The 20,382-nt window shown below is 40.2% G+C and overlaps 1 protein-coding gene across 25 annotated transcripts in view; it reads right to left on the reverse strand.

Annotated features, from left to right (window-relative positions):
• The window catches only part of SEC31A (SEC31 homolog A, COPII coat complex component), a 65,383-nt gene that overhangs the window by 42,391 nt on the left and 2,610 nt on the right, over window positions 1-20,382 (reverse strand). For 10 of the 25 annotated variants that reach the window (XM_065596023.1, XM_065596012.1, XM_065596011.1 and 7 more), the window contains exons 3-14: window positions 20,275-20,321; window positions 16,719-16,801; window positions 15,903-16,026; window positions 11,924-12,122; window positions 10,490-10,585; window positions 8,030-8,170; window positions 7,364-7,506; window positions 6,205-6,304; window positions 3,723-3,884; window positions 3,376-3,528; window positions 1,890-2,120; window positions 875-949 (exon numbers count right to left, since the gene is read on the reverse strand). In XM_065596023.1, coding sequence (XP_065452095.1) covers window positions 875-949; window positions 1,890-2,120; window positions 3,376-3,528; window positions 3,723-3,884; window positions 6,205-6,304; window positions 7,364-7,506; window positions 8,030-8,170; window positions 10,490-10,585; window positions 11,924-12,122; window positions 15,903-16,026; window positions 16,719-16,801; window positions 20,275-20,321 — 1,554 coding nt within the window. Of the gene's footprint in view, window positions 1-874; window positions 950-1,889; window positions 2,121-3,375; window positions 3,529-3,722; window positions 3,885-6,204; window positions 6,305-7,363; window positions 7,507-8,029; window positions 8,171-10,489; window positions 10,586-11,923; window positions 12,123-15,902; window positions 16,027-16,718; window positions 16,802-20,274; window positions 20,324-20,382 lie in introns of all 25 variants that reach the window. The other 15 variants (XM_065596024.1, XM_065596021.1, XM_065596017.1 and 12 more) reach the window with 4 other exon arrangements.

Raw genomic sequence — 20,382 nt, forward strand, 5'->3', positions numbered from 1 at the left:
AGAGAGGGGCAGTGTGCGGAGCCACATGCTGCCCCCCCCCCGCACAGGGACGCGTTGGCCCCTTCCAGTAGCGGTGTGGGGCCAGGGTAGGCAGGGAGCCTGCCTTAGCCTCGCTGCACTGGCCGCCGACCGGGAGCTGCCAGAGGTAAGTGCTGCCTGACAGGAGGCCACACCCCAACTCTCAGCCCACTCCTGAAGCCAGTGCCCCATACCCCCTCCTGCACCCCAAACCTCCTCCTGAACCCCAACCCCTTGCCCCACCCCTGACCCGCTTCCCAGAGCCAGCACCCTGTACTCCCTCCTGCCCCAGCCCGGAGCCCCCTCCTGCAGCCAAACTCCCTCCTAGAGCTTGCACCCCAACCCCCTGCCCCAGGCTCAGCCCAGAGCCCCCTCCCACACTGCAAACCCCTCGGCCCCAGCACAGACCCCGCACCCCCTCCCGAACCCCAACCCCCTACCCCAGCCCGGTGAAAGTGAGTGAGTGACCGGGGGGGGGCGGGGCCTCAGGGAAGAAGCGGGGTAGATCCTGGATTGCCCTTAGATTAAAAAAAAAGTGATCTTGGGTGTAAAAAGATTGGAGACCACTAGTTTATAGGATAGTCATTGTAATATAGTAGTTATCACAGGGTCATAACTGCAACCTGGGATAATACAGCTTTAACTGAGTTATCAGGAAGCACCCTCAAGATACTACTACACAGAAAAATGTTATATCCTCTCACGTGCTCTGTTTTGTTACTGCTATTCCAACTCTCCATCCATATGCCAAATAATATATGCACCTCAACTTCTGACCCTGTCTCTAATATTTTATATTTCAACATATTCCTCAGTATAAATACTTAATACATACACAACTTTCAAGCAGATTTACCTTTTGCCCTAGGTCATCCTTCCTGTACCCCAAAAGTTCAAGGTATTTGCCACGAGAATCTTCTTCAAAATTCACCTTAAAAAAAAAACAAAAAACTAATAGTCAAAAGAAGCATGTTTTGAATCCTAATTTCATTTTCCCCATTGTAATTTCAACTGACCATGTATTGGAAATCAATGATTAAGCAAAATGTGTTAAAAAGGGAGAACTTAATTGTGGACTCTGAGGGTACGTCTATACCCAGCCGCTAGTTCGGCGGCTGGCAATTGAACTTCTGGGTTCGACTTATCGCGTCTTGTCTGGACGCGATAAGTCGAACCCGGAAGTGCTCGCCGTCGACTGCGGTACTCCAGCTCGGCGAGAGGAGTACCGCGGAGTCGACGGAGGAGCCTGCCTGCAGTGTGTGGACCGAGGTAAGTTCGAACTAAGGTACTTCGAACTTCAGCTACGTTATTTACGTAGCTGAAGTTGCGTACCTTAGTTCGATTTGGGGGTTTAGTGTAGACCAAGCCTGAGGATCTGGGCCTCTGAGTATAGCTATGTCTAGTAACTGGACCTCTTCAATTTCCATTTGGTTCTTATTCTGAAAACACAAAACGTCATAACTAATAACAGAAAGCATATTTTACCTTACCAAATGAAATCTCTCATTATCTGACCGAGTATAAAGATGTACCACTACTAGGCTAATGGTTAAATTATGTCAAACCTTCCCCAGAATCTGTAGCTCTTTGCTTCTGCTAGAACATCTTTTAAGAGCAGACACTAAAGCGTACCTATTTCAAAGATTTCTTGTCCTGCCACCAGTAATCTCTTTTGATCAAGTATATGGATTATTTGATACCATTTTCAGAATCTAATCTCATTCTACTGTACAAACTAGAAATTGCCTCATTAGCTTTACACAGCATTTTCTGTTTAAAATGTTTTACCATGTACTGAGAACCACTTTTAGTATTGGTTTTAAGAGGCTGGGGAATCCTTTAATAATTCAGAAACATCTGAAAAACATTACCTTTAAGAAAGACCACACATTTTTCTCAAAATCAGTCAGGGCAGCTTCTATTTTTTTCTGACAGTAGTTGATGAAGCCTTCGGATTGCACAGCTTCTTGCAGCTGATCCGAGCGGTTCAGAAACTCTTTCTCCGTGACAACTTGACTCACATACACGTGGTGGTGCTGCTGCTGCTCGGGTCCTTGTTGATGAGACTTTATATTCTCAAATGTAACAAGCTTCCCTCCAAACTGTAATTTAATAAATAATGTACCAAATATTACAACATATTGATACAATACACACCCATTTATACACACATTTATATATTACTTACACACACATTTTCTCTCTTGATTTGTTGCCCCAATCCTGCAAACACTTACACATGTGAGTAGCCCCATTGAACTCATTGAGACTACTCAGAGTAGTAAAATAACTCATTTGCATAAATGTTTGTAGGATCACAGCCTCAGACTGAAAGCTCTTAGGAACAGGGACAGTGTATTTGCACATCTAACACAATAGGGCTCTAATCTTGATTGGGGCTTCTGGTGCTGCTACGATAGAATTGTTAAATAATAAAATTACATATACACATATGGCATGATAAGTGCTACCTGAAAATATACCTAAAAATGTGCAACACTACCTTAGACAGCACACAACTGGCAGATTAGATAGACAGAAATAAAAGTGGCAGAGAAAGAACCAAGACTGGGATAATAGGGAAAGAAGAAGAAGAAGAAGAAAAAAAAGGTAACTGATTTGGCTTTAAATGAGTAAATAGTATAAAGCAAAAAACCCACACACATCCAAATTTCTCAGTTAGCTAATGGAGAACTAGGATGAGCTAATGGGAATCAACATCCCAAAATACAGTTAGAAGGATATATGAATTGTTTCCAAAACAACATGAATTATACCCTAATGGAGATGTCAAATTTCACGTTAACCTATGAATTAGATAACACTATGCTGAGACTAGATCAGTACTTTGGCACAGATATCTATTCTGAGTCAGGGTTCAACACTGAGAGAACAAAATCCTAGTATATTCTAGTTCTCAGTTAAAAAACCTGTAACTTAGAAGTAAGTGAACAATGAAGTTATAGAACAGATGGCTCTGCTCTCAAAGTACAGTGGAACTTTGCTAAATCTCACTTGGCTAATCTGTGACTTTGATAATCCTATATATAGATATACACACACACCAACAAAACTTGGCACTCTCACCCTGCTTCTCAGCAAAGACTTAACAGCAGAGAGGTCTCACACACTTCAAAGCTGTTACCAAACATAGAGTGTATTTATTATGCAGTGTAGTTCGTAATTGAAAACTAAAGTACTCCACAGTGGACTTTCCAGTCATTATTGCAAATGAGTGAAGCTCTGTTGTAATGCAATATAGCACCCTTTCTACATTGCTTGCAGAGAATATATCAGAAATGTTACAGCAAAGTCAATTTTGCCCACTCAGTAGCCTACAAAGGGGCTCTCACTTACTGAAAATGATGCACCCACAGGCCGTCGGACCCATTTGGGTGGCTTCTTTAATGGTAGAACGGTGCTCTGAGGAGTTGTCTGCTGTGGAAGCTGCAACGGAGGGAGGGGCTGCCCCGTGCCAAATGGATCAAGATTCCCAAAGGAGGATGAAAGCTTTAAAGAGAAAGAAACTGATTGCACATTTCCTGCAGTATTCAACGTAAGATACATATTTGTACATGATAATTATTCAACAGTCTAGTGCACTACTTTGGCAGTCAATGCTTCCGCCATTTTCAAATATTGTCACACGGAGCAAACTATTTTCTTCTCCAACTTCACATTCTCCTCTTCACATTTTTCAATACCTTGTCTACCTGTTTCTGCCTCAAACCATCTGTGCTCCCTCCCATGATGGAGTAAATGCTGATCCGTCCATCAAAAGAAGCAGCTGAAAGGATAGCAGGGTTTCTGGGACACCACTGAACGTCAAAGCACCATTGGGTATTTGTGGGAAGCTCATACAACACCTGTGCCAAAACAGAGTTTGATGAAACAGTATTAACATCATAAACGACACTGTAGACACTAATGTGTCACTAAAGATCCTGTGTCAGTAGGATGGGCAACCACACGCTGAAACAGGATTATGGTCTCCTGCTTTAAAATCATCTCCATGGGACGAGAGAAAGAAGGGGCTAAAAACTGTGCCTAAAGGCTTTCAAGAGAAGAATGATGGCTTTGTGGTTAAGGTGCTGGAATGCGACTCGGGAGATCTGGCTTCTGTGCCCACCTCTGCCACAGACATCCTGCACAACCCTAGGCTAGTCACTTAGGGTAAATTTTTCAAAATCTAAGGGATTTAGGAGCCTAAATCCCATTGAAAATTATGCTATTTTTCTCAGCTGAGAACCATTGGCTTCCCACTTTGATTCAACAGAGCCATCGTCTGCTGCTGACCAGGGCACAGCATAAGGCTGATTGCTTTGGAACGAGGGCATGATTGGAAGAATGAGGTATAGCTTAACCTTGGGAGAAACCTGTTTACTTATGCTGACTTTCACCAATGTTCTGTGCACAGTTTGGGGTCTTTTTGCATTATGGGAACATCCATAGGAAGGTGTTAGGGCACATTTCAAATAGCCAAAGAAAATGTATTCATATTTTAAAACTATGTTTCCATGACTCAATGAGTTTCTCTTGTATTATATAGTAACTATGGGAGCCCTCTGTTGGGTGAAAAACTACCTGTTTTCTTCCCATAGATTTTAATCAAAGACTCAAGTCTATTGAATAAAGAATCCACACCGTTTTAAAAAGTTGTTCAGTTAAAAACCTGCAAGGAATGTAATTATTAAAGCTTCTATTAATTTTCCATTAACACAATCAGACATTAATTCTTACCACTTCTACAGCAAATACAAAATAGTGTCTGGCTGAAAATACCTTATAGCTTTAAAAAAAAAAAAAAGGGGGGGGGGGAGCACATAAATTCCCATCCAACAAAGCTGAAACATGCTTAACTTCAGTGGGACCACGCACCTGCTTAACATTAAGCATGTGCTTAAGTGCTTTGCCAAATCAGAGCCATAAGGATGTAGGTACAAAAACATCTGTATTAGAGTAGGGTACTGCCATTTAAATGGTGGAGTAAGAAATGACATAATCAATACTAATTTGATTTCTCCCCCAAATCAGAGTTCTCATGCGTAGCTTTGAATGGATGCAATCATGTCAAAAACCCATGGCCAGGAAGCCTCAACACCTTCAAAAACTCCTTCCTTCGAGTAGGAGCAAAGAAAGCAGGTCCTTTCAAATACCCCACTCCATGGGGGCCAAAGGAGGTAGAGAGCAGGTGTGTGGTCTACAAAGGCTTTCACATGTGCAAGGAAAAGGGTTCAGGGATCTCATATGGAGGGCTGAAAGTAGGCTGGTTGGCGTACCATATGACGTAAGAAGCGGCTGCCGGTCCCGGCTCGTACAAGGCTGATGTTACCGTCGCTGCCCCTTTTGTGCCCCCCCCAGGGCTGCCAATGGTGGGGGACAAAAGGTGCAGCTGCCCTGTGGCCCGGCAATTTAAAAGGGCCCAGGATTCCTGGCCACCGCCGCTGCTACCGCAGCAGCGGCCAGTGCCCCGGGCCCTTTAAATTGCTGCCGGAGCCCCGAGTGGCGCTGGGCAGCAAGGAAGGGCTGACTGGGGGAGGCTGACCCCCAGCCCCGCCCCTTCTGCCTGAGGCCCTGCCCCTTGTTGGGGGGCCTGGGAGCCGGGTCCCTGTACAGGTAAGTATTTTATTTTACTTTCACCCCGCTCATATGTATCACCAGACCCCAGATTTTTGGCTCATGGTTTCTTTGGATTGCAAAGAACACCAGGTGTGTCAAAAAACACACCACAAGGAAATCCTGGACAAAAAAAACAAGAGCCCATAGACAGGTGCACTTCACAAAGCTACTTTTAGCAGAGGCAAATGAAATGGATAAAACTGAAATGACAGTGTCCCTTCAGTGAACCATAAGAGCGAGCAGGGGACAAGTCTTGTCCTGTTCTGGTTTATAATAATATATATGGCTGACAGTAGCAGCTAACACTTCCAGGTCTTAAAGAGGTCACCTTTGTATAAGACTTTTCCATTTTTTCTCAGTTGGGTTGTGTGTACAAAATGTTTGGGGTCAGAGAACACAGTTTTGGTATGAAGGGCACAGTCTAAAACAAATATTAACTAGTTTAAAAAAATGTTTTCTCACAACACTGTGTCATCTATGTACAAAGTCAGTATGTTCTCCACAACAAATGTAATGCAAAGAATGTTTCTCTGTTTATGACCTTTAAAAATGGTTTGCATACAATACCTCCCCTGTATTAGGGTTAGAGCAGAGAATCTTAGCATCCTTTCCACAGCTGAGTAACAGCTCAGAATCTGCCATACTCCAAGCAATGGTCAAAATACCCCTGTGTGAAAAGCCATAGTAAGAAAATATTAATATAAATGCATGATGATTAATGAGGCACCCTCATTAGCACACATCTAGATTACCTGGCCACTTCATCTTTAAATGCCAAGTCCCCCGCCACCCCCATTATGTTGAGAGAGTAGAGAAGGTGCTGCCAACATTTGTTTTATTGAAATAGATTTTTTCCACTTTCTGCACGGCTGGCATGACAGTGTAGCCACAGGCTAAGGGCACAATCCAGAAAGGTACCTGAAAGCCAAAGACTATAACCATTGATAAAAAACATGGATATCAAAAGTAGATTGTGTAATAAAATGTCACACTAATGCCGGACTTGGAACATTGCAGGATAAGAACTGCGACTAATACTTGTAGCTGTGACTAATACTTGTAGCAATCTTCTTTTTATTACTAAAGGGTTAACATTAGTACAGTCAACATCAGCATTTTCAGGGAGTGCTTGCAACACAGTTTTTTGCTGCCCTCCATCCTTGAATGCAGTAAACTCCTGTCCACCATTTTCACACCGCTGTACACCAGGTCAGCCAAAGGTTTAGGGAAGTTAGTGAAAGGATTCATTAGACTACACCCCAAATTTAAGCAACTTATTTTGGATTAGAAAGCGGGTATGGCTGTTTATATGGGTGTGGGATCTTTAGATTCCCCAACCCCTCCTGCAGAAGTGGAGCCCGGCTGCTGCTTCTTTTGCACCCTTGCAATCGTTTTACATAGTCTCAAAAACGTAAATGTTTCTTCTCAAAGGAAACAGCTAGAAATGTACTTTTTAAAATTAAAGCTGGGCTCCTGCTTCACAGTTCTACCCCTTAAAACCAGTGTGGCCCATTGGCACAGGTTTGCTGAGCACAAAGGCTAGCTGTATCACTAAAAGTCTAGATTAAGGATAACAGTAGCTGCTAAAGCATCTGCCTTGGAGTTTAAAATTGGGATGGCATTAATACCAACTGATAGAGAGTTGTGTACAAACCAAGATTAGAATGGGGAAAATGGCTAAACAACAAACAAAACTCAAGATTTACAGACTAAGCGACATAAATACCTTGTATGGTTTTCCAAAACACGAAGAGGAGAAGATGCAAACCTAAGATCCCACATCTGAATTACAGGCAACCTGTCATCTTCGGAAGCCAGGACCATCTGTGTAGCCACATCAGGGTGCCAAGCCAAGTCTGAACAGTGCATCTGATAGATAAAGTAGTGTTAGACCACAAGATAATTAAGCAGAGCTATAAAAAAAAGGAACCCTCCAAAACAGAAGCATGGAGAATGCTGGCTGGAGCGTGGCCCTGTTTATTCCCACTTCAGCCTATTTTAATTAAATCTTCCCACTGCAGCCATGAATGGGTCAATACTGAATTTATCAGCATAGTGCGCATCATTTAACCAGTCTGACTTCTCACTGCTGAGTAATACATAATGTCCCCTTCTCTTGCCTGAACCCTAAACTCCCTACCAAATTCCTTCCCGGCCAAATATTAATTTAATCATTTGCAAAAATTAATTATTTAAAATAATAATCCACTTTTGGCATACAATTATAGCCCTTTAAAAATTAACAGATCTTACAGCAGGTAGTATAAAATGGGGACATGTTCCTGTGTCACTTAAGAGTCTAATGAGAATCCGTGCAGTCACTTGTCAAGAATAAGTCTAATAGTTAATCATTCATGATTATTAATACAGATAGTTTAACATAATAAATTACCCGGTTGCTGTGGTCGCTGACTTTGATGATAGGCTCATTCTTCCTCAGATCCCACACAGTAGCACGACCACTAGGACTGGCAGAGGCCAAGATGTGCTGGACTTGCCTGTTCCATGCAATGCAGCTGATGTCTTCTGGAGGCTATTGCAAACAAAACACATCCCAACAGTCTCTTTTTGCCAACAGAGAGCTCCATTTTTTTGATTAGATAAGTTGGCTAAAACAACAAGTTTTCAAAGCTAATCCTCATAGCCCATGTGTTCATTTTACCTTCCTGAACAAATATTGACACTAGGAAATTTTAAAACCCATGCATTTAAATATACGCTGGCTATCTGCACCCCTCCTTCCTTTCTGCCTGTGATAAATTTGCCAGCTATGGAGGAAGACGGAGCAAGTTTGTTGTCTCCCAGAACTTAATAGTGACCCGCAAAAAAGTATTTAAAAATTGGACTTGTGCCCTTCATTGGTCTTTTGTGATGTATGGAAAAATGACAGGCAGTATGTTTTGTTTTTTGTTTGGAGGGGCAAGTGTTAAAGTTTTTTTCTGCTTACTTTTTTTTACCTTATTAGGGGGAGGGATAGCTCAGTGGTTTGAGCATTGGCCTGCTAAACCCAGGGTTGTGAGTTCAGTCCTTGAGGGGGCCATTTAGGGATCTGGGGCAAAAATCTGTCTGGGGATTGGTCCTGCTTTGAGGGATGATTTAGTTGGGGATTGGTCCTGCTTTGAGCAGGGGGCTGGACTAGATGACCTCCTGAGGTCCCTTCCAACCCTGATATTCTATGATTAAGTCTGGCCTTCCCTGATTATGTTAGAAATTTCTTGGGTGTCTCAGAGCATGTGCATTACAAGCTCTCACACCTTAACTCAAAGGGCATGGATCTTTAACCTGTCTCCCAAATGTTCATTAGTCATTGGACTAATTTGATAACAAAAAACAAGTTAAAATCAAAGCGTTTTAAAACAGCCTGACTACAGATTGCTACTCAACGACTCAACTTTCATTCTCTCAATAACTAGTTCTCCAGGCACCATAAAGTTTTTCATGGTAAATACAACCTTCTTTTCTACTAACAACTATGTAAACTCACACAGAGAAAAATAAACTTTAAAATACACAATACCACAAACATCTTTCAGGCCTTCTTTACACAGCACAAAGAAGGGAAAAAAAGGACAGAAGACTAACGTTTTCTTCTATTCTCCAGGTCTTCTTTAAACAAAACACAGGCTAACCAGTGCTGTTTAGATATTAAGATGATACATTCCATATGAATATCTACAACTGTCACACCTATCGCCTAACCATCTACCACCTATTAATAGCCAGGTTTAACACCTTATTTTTTAATCTGCATCTTTCACGGCAGCATAAAGATCCTTCAGACTTAAACACACAGTAGAACATGCCAAAATAGGCTACAAAAAACACAGCCTCCATAGAGTTGTGAAGGATGTTTAAAGCACACGGAAACTAGAAAGACTTGGCTTTCTAACAACCATTGGTGAACTGACATGCAACTCCGTCCATGAAAGTTAGGGACAGGTCAAAAATGACTCATCAGATTTAACTTGCTGCAAAATCTTACCCCATGAAAAGATGAGTCATTACTGGCTGATTCCACAGCTAACTCAAACTTTCATGCCTTTTCTTGTTAAAACTGCCTCTAACTTCAACCCTTTGATCTGTTTGGGAGAGGTCTCTGGTACTATTATGGTAGAAAAATCTCACATAGGAACCAAACAAAATACAGTACAAGGAATGCACAACAATGGGATTTTGCTCACTCTGACTTGAAAGTGTAACAACTGATAAGTCATTTTGCTGACACACGACACAAGAGTTAAGTGTTCTAACTTTACTGGGAAGTTTGGGTGTGCAAAAGAATTCAGAACTGGACACAAACTGCACTACAGTAACAATTAACATCATTATAAATAGAGTCATTGTTGGTTACTTGGAATGCAATTTAAGTCTCCAGTAAATTCAGAGTCAATTTTCACAAAGGTGGTGTTCATTACAACCTGTCTGTATTGTTTTATAAAGGTCGAAGCTATTAATGGATCACATTCAAAACAAAACAGAGAAATCTCCACTTTTAGCCGTAACAGTCAATACATTTACAATCAGAAAAACAAACATCCACAGGGGGTTATTTTATTGTTTGGGAGCAAAATATATACAATATACATAATGTAACAACATACTTGTATGATTCTTATCCTGAATAGAAATCTACATAATTATTTTAAGGAATGTATCTCACAACAACAGATGTTTATCTAGGACTTAACTACATTCAAGGTAATATTTGCAATATTTAAATTAAGTTTTTGAAAACAGAGATTGGTGCTTAGAACTGCTTCAATACTGTATGTCTGTATGAGATTTCAAGTAAATTAAATAATCTGCATATTTTTCAGAGTTCTTCAAATCATAACAAACATAACTCCAGTACCTGGGTCTTAGCTCCTGGTGTCATTGGTGTGGCAAAGTTGTTCAAGTCCCAGATATAGATTTCAGACTCATTAGCACCTGATGCTACAAGGTTTGTCTGTAATAGAAAGATGCCAATAGACATTGAGAGTATTTCTGGCATCAGCCTTCACCTTCCCAAACGCTGTGGGCCCAATCCATGGAGCTGTGCCATTGACATTAGCTCAGAACGTAGCCCTTGTCACAACAAGAGCACTTCAGAGGAGGTACAAGATTCCTTAATATTTCTAATACTATTTATTAGCCAAGACCCCATATACTCTGCAGCAAGTTGGACCTAAATTCCCAAGGCAGTGTTATTGGTTTCTGCAGTATTCATATGCAGAAAATGGACACAAAGAATGGGGTTGCACAAAATGACTCCATTGTACTAATGCCCCAAACCTGTAAACAATTAAGTTTGTGCTTACCTCTATTTGTGTTACTAATCCCACTGACTTCAATGGGATCTCAAATGTGAGTAAAGTTAAACACATGAGTAAGCATTCACAAGATCAAGGCCTATAAAAACATTTCCTAGATTAAGAGAAGCATTTGAAGCAGTTTTACCGGTGGAAGAGGAATGCCAAGATAATAGCAATGGGATCTGAGGAGAATGAACTAGAGGGAAAATAACTATTATAGCAATGCATTTTGCTCATACCCTAATGCTGGTTGCAAAACAGATTCCAACTTCATAATAAACAAGGACAGAAACCATGCAATTTAAACACAGGTCACTGAACTAATTACTGCCTTAGTAAAAACATGTGTCAAAAGAAAAAATGCTACTTAGTAAATCAAAACAAACTGAGATCTCACAGAACAGTCATGAATGAGAAAAGATGCTATATCTTGAGAGGTAAATCCTCATTAGTGATGGAATTAAATTAGCTCTGTGATTAAGTCCTTACTACTTTTAAGAATTGTGTCAAGCCAATGAGTTTTAGGTCCCAACATTTCATTAGGCCTCAACATTTATTTTGGAACAACATACAAAAATGGAAGAGCTACAAAACCTAAAAACTAATATTTAGTTGTTATTTTTTAAATTTCATTGAAAACAGTTTTTGGGAGGAATTTCAACATCTGTCTGCAACCATGATAACACTGAGTAGTGCATGAGAACTGAAAAGTGAAACTGACTAGAAACAAAATGAAAAACAATTTTATTTCAATGTCTAAACAGAAAAATACACAAAGTAAATACCCTAAATGGTGAAAAGCAGATCAGATTTTAAAAATTATTTCAGGTCAAGTAATGATTAGTATCAAAGATTGTTTTCTTTTTTAAAATATGCAAAAATATTTATACAACTTTCCCCGAAAAATCACAAGAGAAGAACATTTCCTATAGCATTTTACTAATCCATGTTACTAATCCATGACAGTGTATACTGAAGAAAAAAAATCTAACCTGGAAAATATTCACGTCCAAAGCTCTTACTGGCCCAGTGTGCTTGTCTTTCTGTGCAATTATAACTTCACTCTCTCCAGCCATAATTTTAGATGGATCATACAGAATAATATTTCCATTTTCACCACCTGCAATTAGAACTCCAGAAAGACTACCATCTGAAGCCATTGTATGAGGTCCCCATATCAATTTATGGTACCTACAAGATAAAAAATAAACAATTTAAGAAGATCCATTACCATATCATTATACGTGCCAGAACATCATAATGTTTTCCCTGATAAAAAACACTAACACTTTATGGGAGGAAGTGCAGGCTGGTGGTAAGATCAGACTGAGAACTGCTAGGTTCTATTCCTAGCTCTCCCATTCTGTCAAAAGTGTGACAGTGGACAGGTCACAACCTATATTTGCCTCAGTTCAAGGCTCTAAAGTCAGAATACTTACTTACCTCATAGGGTTTTTTGAGATAATGTTTGCAAAGGTGATCCCTGAATGAGAATTATAAGCATAGCCAACTACAAGTAATCACATAAATCTCTGATATTGGTGTACACTGCTTGGTGAATCTGTAAATATCCAGATTTCCTTTTTTTAAACGAAGTTGTTTTATAACAAAACAATATTCCTGTATGTTCAGCCATGCAAAGAGTACATTTCTTCCACATAACGACACACCCTCTTGTGGCATTGCTCTTACAAAGTGGCCTTAATGCATTTGGAAAGCAAACTAACAAGTTTCTACAAAAAACAAAACAAACCCAAGAGGTAGGACTTTTAAAAAAAATTACATCAGCACTAACAATGCCGCCATTAATCAGTATTATATGCTGAATGCTCCAAGGAGCAAGAGGAATATATGCAGCACAACTAACTTACATTTTATATCTCTAACCTGGTGTTGAGCAGTTCTCAGTTATTATCTATATTAAGATAGCATCCGAGGGCCCTAATCAGATTCAGGACCCCATCTTGTTAGATATTGTACAAGGAAGACAGTTTCTGTTTTGTACAGATTACAATTTAATCAATTTATAATTTCTAAAAGTTCAGGCAATTGTGTTTGGTGTAAATTTTTGGAAAACAGTCTTAGACTTGTGCATCATTATTTAAAAATGGACTGTAGAGAATGAAATGGAATTAACTTCCATCTACATAATAAGGTGGTGTAAAACATGATCATCATCCCTCAAGGGATTTAGATATTTATATATCTCAGTGTAGCCGGGCTACAATACACTATATTTCGGTCATACATATCTTTGATAAAAATACATTAATGCTGACACTACAGCTTATTCACTGATGAACAGCTGACAATCTGTAAGTGTTGCACACACCTCCACAGAGTACTATGGGTCAATGGAAGGACTAATATTTGTGCTGACATTGTATCTGGTATGAAAGATTAATGGACCTAATCCAGTGTCAATGGAAAGTTTTCAGATCCTTCTCTATCTCCAAAAAGAGCATCTCACGCTTTCATTGACATTGTTCTGGCCAATTTACAATGAATGGAAGCCACTACAATGCTACTGCAAGTGCCACTAAGATGTCAATAGGATGGCTTTTTGGATTTTTAATGCTAATTATATAAGTTATAGCTAAATACACAGCATGAAGTTAGAAGTAATATGGGTCTAAATGAAGCAAAACGATCAGGAACGTTTCTTCCCAATAGCTAGGTGTAAGTATTGAACTACATATGGAATGCAAAAACAAAACACGCAGGTACATCAAATGGGTCCCCCGCAATACCTAACCACAATAGGATGACACAATATGTGGAAGCTGTAACTGCCTTTTCCTATTTTTAAGAGCACACTTAACACTTTCCCTCTGCTCTCTGGAAATTCTTCAGGGCTCTAACTGTTATCTTCCTTTACATTAAAACAAAACAAATCATGTCAAACCAACCTAATATACTTCTTTGACAGGGTAACAAGCCTTGCGGATTGGGGGAAGAAGTAGACGTGATATAGCTCAACTTTAGTGGGGCTTTTGATACTGTCTCACATGCCTCATAAACAAACTAGAAAAATACAGACAAACCTGTTACAAAGTGGGTGCACAACTGGCTGGAAAACAGTACTCAGTAGTTGTTATCTGTGGTTCACAATCAACCTGGAAGAGTATATTGTGTGGGGTCCTGCAAGAATGTGTCCTGGGTCTAGTCCTATTCAATATCTTTATAAATGATTTAGATAACGGCATAGAGAGTACACTAAAGATCATGCAAATCTTGGATTAGACTATTTAGTCACATGAGACATTGCAAACCATCCGCATCGTAGGCTGCAATTCCCACCGTCTCTCGCAGACGAAAGGATGCCTACAAAAGAAAGCACACTTATAAATTTTGTGGGCGATACCAAGCTAGGAAGGGGTTGCAAGCACTCTAGAGGACAGGATTAGAATTCACAATGATCTTGACAAACTGGAAAAATGGTCTGAATTACATAGGATTAAATTCAATAAGGACAAATGCAAAGTATCACACTTAGGAAGTGTGATAGACCCAGACCAGTTGGGAACAGCAGAGTAGCAGAAGAGAGATATACTGGCCACTGGATAAGTAGTTTTCTGTTCCCTGAGTGACCAGAGCAGGGGCTGCTCCAGGCTAATAGACCACCTGACTCCAATTAACCTGCTAAAAGTCAGGTGAGGCAGTTAAGCACCTGACTAATTAAGGCCCCTCTGATGCTATAAAAGGGCTCACTCCAGTCAAGCCAGGGGGAGCCAGAGGAGAGGAAGTGTGTGTGAGGAACTGGGAGCAAGAGGTGTGCAAGAAGCTGAAAGTGAGTAGGTGTACTGCTAGAGGACTCAGAAGTACAAGCGTTATCAGACATCAGGAGGAAGGTCTGGTGGTGAGGGCAAAGAAGGTGTTGGGAGGAGGCCATGGGGAAGTAGCCCAGGGAGTTGTAGGTGTTGTGCAACTGTACCAGGAGGCACTCTAAACAGATGCAGTCCACAGGGCCCTGGGCTGGAATCTGGAGTAGAGGGTTCCCCCCCATACCTCCCCACTCCTGATCCAACACAGGAGGAATTGACCTGGACTATAGCTTCTACCAGAGGGGAAGGTCTCTGGACTGTTTCCTGACCCACAGGGTGAATCTGTGAAGCGAGCAAATACGCCAATAAGCACAGGACCCACCAAGGTAGAGGAGGAACTTTGTCACAGAAGGAATGATCAACTGCACAAATGAAAAATGGGAAATGACTGCCTAGGAAGGAGAACTGCAGAAAAGGATTGTGGGTAGTAGTAGATCACTGCCTAAGTATGAATCAACAATGTAATACTGTTGCAAAAGTAGTAAATATAATTCTGGGATGTATTAGCAGGAACACTGTAAGCAAGACATGAGAAGTAATTATTCCACTCTACTCAGAACTGATAAGGCCTCAACTGGAGTACTGTGTCCAGTTCTGGGTGCCACGCTTTGGGAAACGTGAACAAATGGGAGACAGTCCAGACGAGATCAACAAAAAAAGTCTAGGAAACATGACCTACGAGGAAAGATGGGGGGGAAATGGGTTTGTTTCTTCTGGAGAAGTGAAAGCTGAGGGGGGACGTGATAATCTTCAAATATGTAAAAGGTTGTTATAAAGAGGAGGGTGATAAATTCTTCTCCTTAACCACTGAGGACAGGACAAGTAGTAATGGACTAAAATTGCAGCAAAGAAGATTAAAGCTAGACATTAGAAAAAAACTTCCCAACTATAAGGGTAGTTAAGCACCAGAACAAATTACTGACAGAGACTGTGGAATGTCTGTCATTGGGGGTTTTTAAGAACAGGCTAGACAAACACCTGTCAGGCCATGAGTGCAGGACACTGGACTAGGTGACCTATCTAGTTCCTTTCCAGTCCCACATTTCTATGATTCTATCACCCAACGGATACCAGCCCAAGATATTTGTGACAGAACAGGAACTGAAACCAGGTCAGCAGACCATAAATCTGGAACCCCAATTCATACCTGTGCGAGGAGGAGAAAGTTGCACAGGATTTCATATCCAACGAAGGATCAGACAAGTCCAGTTCAAATATTTCCAGAGAAGCATTGGTACTGAAAGTTGCATCCAACTGTTGAGCAGATGTACCTATGCAGAAACATACTATTGTATCAGAATGACAGAATGCAAAATACGGAATTGCAAATTACTAAAGTATCAAATCATACAAAGAAAATAAAATCTTCAGTGTCTCAGAGGTACACTGAACACAAAACAGTCGATTTTTTTAAAAAGGGAGTTGAAAGTATCAGGTATTTCATCTGCCCCTTCCTGGTTTTACAACCAAATTTTCCCATTAAAATAAAATTTAAAAAAACAGAAAAGAAAGGGAGATGTGTGATGTTTTCCCCTCCGCTGCTGCTGTGTAAGAATCCCACACAAATATCAGAAGAAACTCAGAAATTGACTGAAAGGCAATAGTTTTGGCAGCCAAAACTACTGAGAAACTGCAAGCCATTGGTAAAGACTGGGTCATGTAATCCTATGATTTAGGAGAGAGAAGCCTTGAAATTAAGTTACCAACGCTGCCGTACATTTAGGGCAAACATGCACGTTTACAAGGTATATGGTAGGCTGGGGTTTTGATTTCTAGGGAAAGCTGATACTCCAGAGGTTGAAAAGTGATTTCAAGTGGGTACTGCATTACATTCTCAATCACTATTTCGGCCTTCAGGACATTAATTTTCTATTATAAACTACAAGTACAGTGAGTATATTATAATCTACACCATATGCATAGAAAGCCCCATGGGTAGGGACCATACTCTTCAACAAGTTACCTGTAGCCAGGTAAATGGGATGTTGTTGGGCAGGGCTCCATGCCTGCATAGCAGTACGATCAATCTCCTTTAACTTCATCCTGCTAAAAGAAGATAACTTTTGTAATACAGAAAATCTGGAGGAAATGGCACCAGTACAACAGAGGGGAAATGGGCTGTACATGGAACTGTGGGTATGATGTGGCGTTTGTATGGAGGAGGGTAATGGTGAATTATTGAAGTTTACAGGAAATTAATATTTGCTAAACATGTTGAATGAAACTAAATAAACCTGGGGAACACAGCAACTGCTGTGAGATTCTGTTCTTAGACCAAATGCCTTTGCTAATAAGAGTTTACATGATATAACTTGATATCTTGCAGTAGCTGTTACATTTAAATTAAAATACTGTCCAAGTTTCTAAATGCCCAAACTGACATTCATAAACTGTCATCAGAGCTGAAACTATTGAAACTTACCACAAAGTCACTATTGAAAACCACCACATTGGTTTCTAAAACCATGTCAAAGAATTTCCTAATCCTGTTCCTTGGTGAGATTTTAGGGACATAGTTAACTTGCATTCTAGCACTCTCAAGAAATTAATGTAAAGCAGTTTCAGGTGCAATACCTGTCCTTGAATCTGTCTGCCAATTTTTGTGGTTTAACAACATTTCCCTATTTTTAAATGTTGTGCAAGACTCACACAAACAACAATCCCTGACTGATTATACAGAGAAAACAATGAAATTGACTCCATGTAAAGGCTTGTCAAATGTACAAAGCAAGCAAGCAAAAAAGATAAAAACATGCTTTTTCTAATCTCTTTAAATTCTAGTAACTTTAGGTGTTACGTGTAACAAGAGTAAGTACAAAAAAAATCTTAAAGTATCCCTTTAGGTATGTCCCTCTTCCCATACAGGCTGAGGTAGCATGTGTATATAAAAAGATAAGTAACATGAAATACTCATTTCAGACATCAACAGTTTTTCAGTTACCATCTTCTACCCTATCACCAAGGAAAAGGTTATATGGTCCCCATAATAATGACATTCTGAAGTGCCAAGAATTTTCTCCTAATTGTGGTTTCCAGTTAATGGTTTAAAAGGAAGTGAAAGTTTAAGTGAAAGCCTGAAATGCTCAATAACTTTGAGTCACACAGTCCTCACAACAGGATTTATGCAGCTTTTGTGCATGAACAAAAAGTTGTGTGAAGAAGTGCAAAGGTTAATTATCATGTGATGCAAGATAATTCAGGAAAAAAAAGCAACTGATAAACTGGTCTTTCAGCTCAAAGTTTGCTGGAAAATGCTCAAATTTTTCATCAAATGCCTCCTAAACAGAGCCCAGCACATAGTAATCTAAAAGACTTTGCAACACAGAGACATTTTAAATGAAATATAATAATTCAGACTTGCAAAAATTTACTTACTCAAGGCAGGGATGGCATGGTAATTACCAGAGCTGATTGTTACCAAGTAAAATCAAGGTTTTTACCATAGGGATAAAACTAGTTAGTCCCAGTTTGAGGCAAATTTGCTATTTTAAAAATGGTTTCATTCATGCACATTGCATTATACTAGTTTAAATTACATATTCAAACTGTGGTTACTTAAGGCAGTAGCTACACAGATTAATTTAGGGTTGTACAAATAAAGAGCAAAACTGCATTCGGGTGTAATAATATAGTCATTCTGATGCTGAACATGGGAATGTCTGTATATATTTGGGTTTGTATTTTCTCAAGGAAGTTATACATGTCATGACTCATATTTCGATATTATATAAACAAAAGTCAAAAACATTTGATTATATAAAAACAACAATAATGCACAGTTGCATTAAGCAATCAGAAGCATGAAGAGTTACTATAGTATAGTATAACTACAACAGCTAAAACAACGACCTTAACCCATTTGGCCTACAACATTCTGTAGCAGAAGACCAACTTTGATGTAGTGAATAGATTGAACCTATTCCTTAGTTTTGAATGGACGTATCCAAAGTTTGAAAAGATTTGTCCTATGCTTGCTGAAGTTGCTGGACACTGAAGCAATTATTTTTCCCACTTTCCTGGTTTAAACCGTATTTAGCAGCACTCCGTCCTAAACTAGTTTTTCCTGGAAAACTGCCAACCCTGGCCAAAGATGTATAAAATATAACTTTTTGCACTAGCTGGACTGGTGAGTTTTGCAAGGTTGCAATGGTAATTTGAAAATTACTTCCAACAGAAAAAAAGAGTTTGTTCAACTGTTGTAAAATGCTTATAATAATTAATCTAATGTCACATTGACCCAAAAATAGACTTTAAAATTGTAGGGCAAATTAATAGTAAGGCACAACATATCTTGTCCTCTGATTTTTATTTAATGAGGAACATTTTTTAGAGAAGGGAGTAGTGGGAACACTCAAAATTTAAATGTCTTTATTGGCCACACTTACTCTATGATAATGGGAAGGTTTCAATTAATTCTTTCCTGTACTTGATTTCAATCTTGACACTACAGAAGTTCATTCTGACAACACATACCCAGATAATTATACTATGAATAGGGTCCACCAAATCATGGTCCATTTCAGTCAATTTCACAGTCATAGGATTTTAAAAATCGTACATTTCGTGTTTCAGCTATTTAAATCTGAAATTTCAGTTTTGTAATTGTAGGGGTCCTGACCCAAAAAGGAGTTGTGTGTGTGTGTGGGGGGGGGTTGCAAGGTTAGTGTGTGTGTGGGGGGGGGGGGGAGGGGTTGCGATACTGCTACCCTTACTTCTGTGCTGCTGCTGGCGGTGGCGCTGCCTTCAGACCTGGGCAGCTGGAGAACGGCGGCTGCTGGCTGGGAACCCAGCTCTGAAGGCAGAGCCACTGCCAGCAGCAGCAAGGATAGCATGGTATAGTATTGCCACCCTTACTTTTGCTCTGCTGCCGGCAGAGTTGGGCCCTCAGTCAACAGCCGCCACCCTCCAGCCGCCCAGCTCTGAAGGCAGCAGCGGAGAAGTAAGGGTGGTATGGTATGGTGTTGCCACCTTTACTTCTGCACTGCTGCTGGCAGGGTGCTGACTTCAGAGTTGGGCGCCTGGCCAAGGGCCACCCCACTCTGAAGGCAGCACAGAAGCAAGGGTAGCAATACTGCAACCCCCTAAAATAACCTTGTGACCCCCCTACAACTCCCTTTTGGGTCAGGACCCCCAATTTGAGAAAGGCTGGTCTCCCGCCATGACGCGTTTTTCATGGCCGTGAATTTGGTTGGACCCTAACTGTGAACTTTGCATCTTACATCAAATATGCACATCATAATCAATATCAGGAGTTCTTAGACTGTTGCTAGACAAAGGTCTTTTCAACAGAGCTCTTGATAATTTAATAGGCAACACACAGTTTGTCTCACTCATCTGAATTTTGTATCCTTTAGGGGGATATTTTACAAAGTTAGTTTGTAGCAGACCTCAAAAATAATTAAAAAAATTAAATCTCTTTATATAACTGAATTAAAAACCATTCTAGTAGGTCAGCTCACGCTGAAAGTAACATGTGTATCCTCATTCTACTTTTAAAACTAAGAAATAGTTTCAAATACCCGTCCCAGAAATGCTTTTCCCAAACTTGAGTGAGGTTTAGTTGGGAGTCTGAGGGTACATCTACACTACAGCGGGGAGTCGGTTTAAGATACGCAAATTCAGCAACG

Source organism: Chrysemys picta, chromosome 5, assembly GCF_011386835.1.
Source record: "Chrysemys picta bellii isolate R12L10 chromosome 5, ASM1138683v2, whole genome shotgun sequence".
In the NCBI taxonomy this organism is placed as follows: domain Eukaryota; kingdom Metazoa; phylum Chordata; order Testudines; family Emydidae; genus Chrysemys; species Chrysemys picta.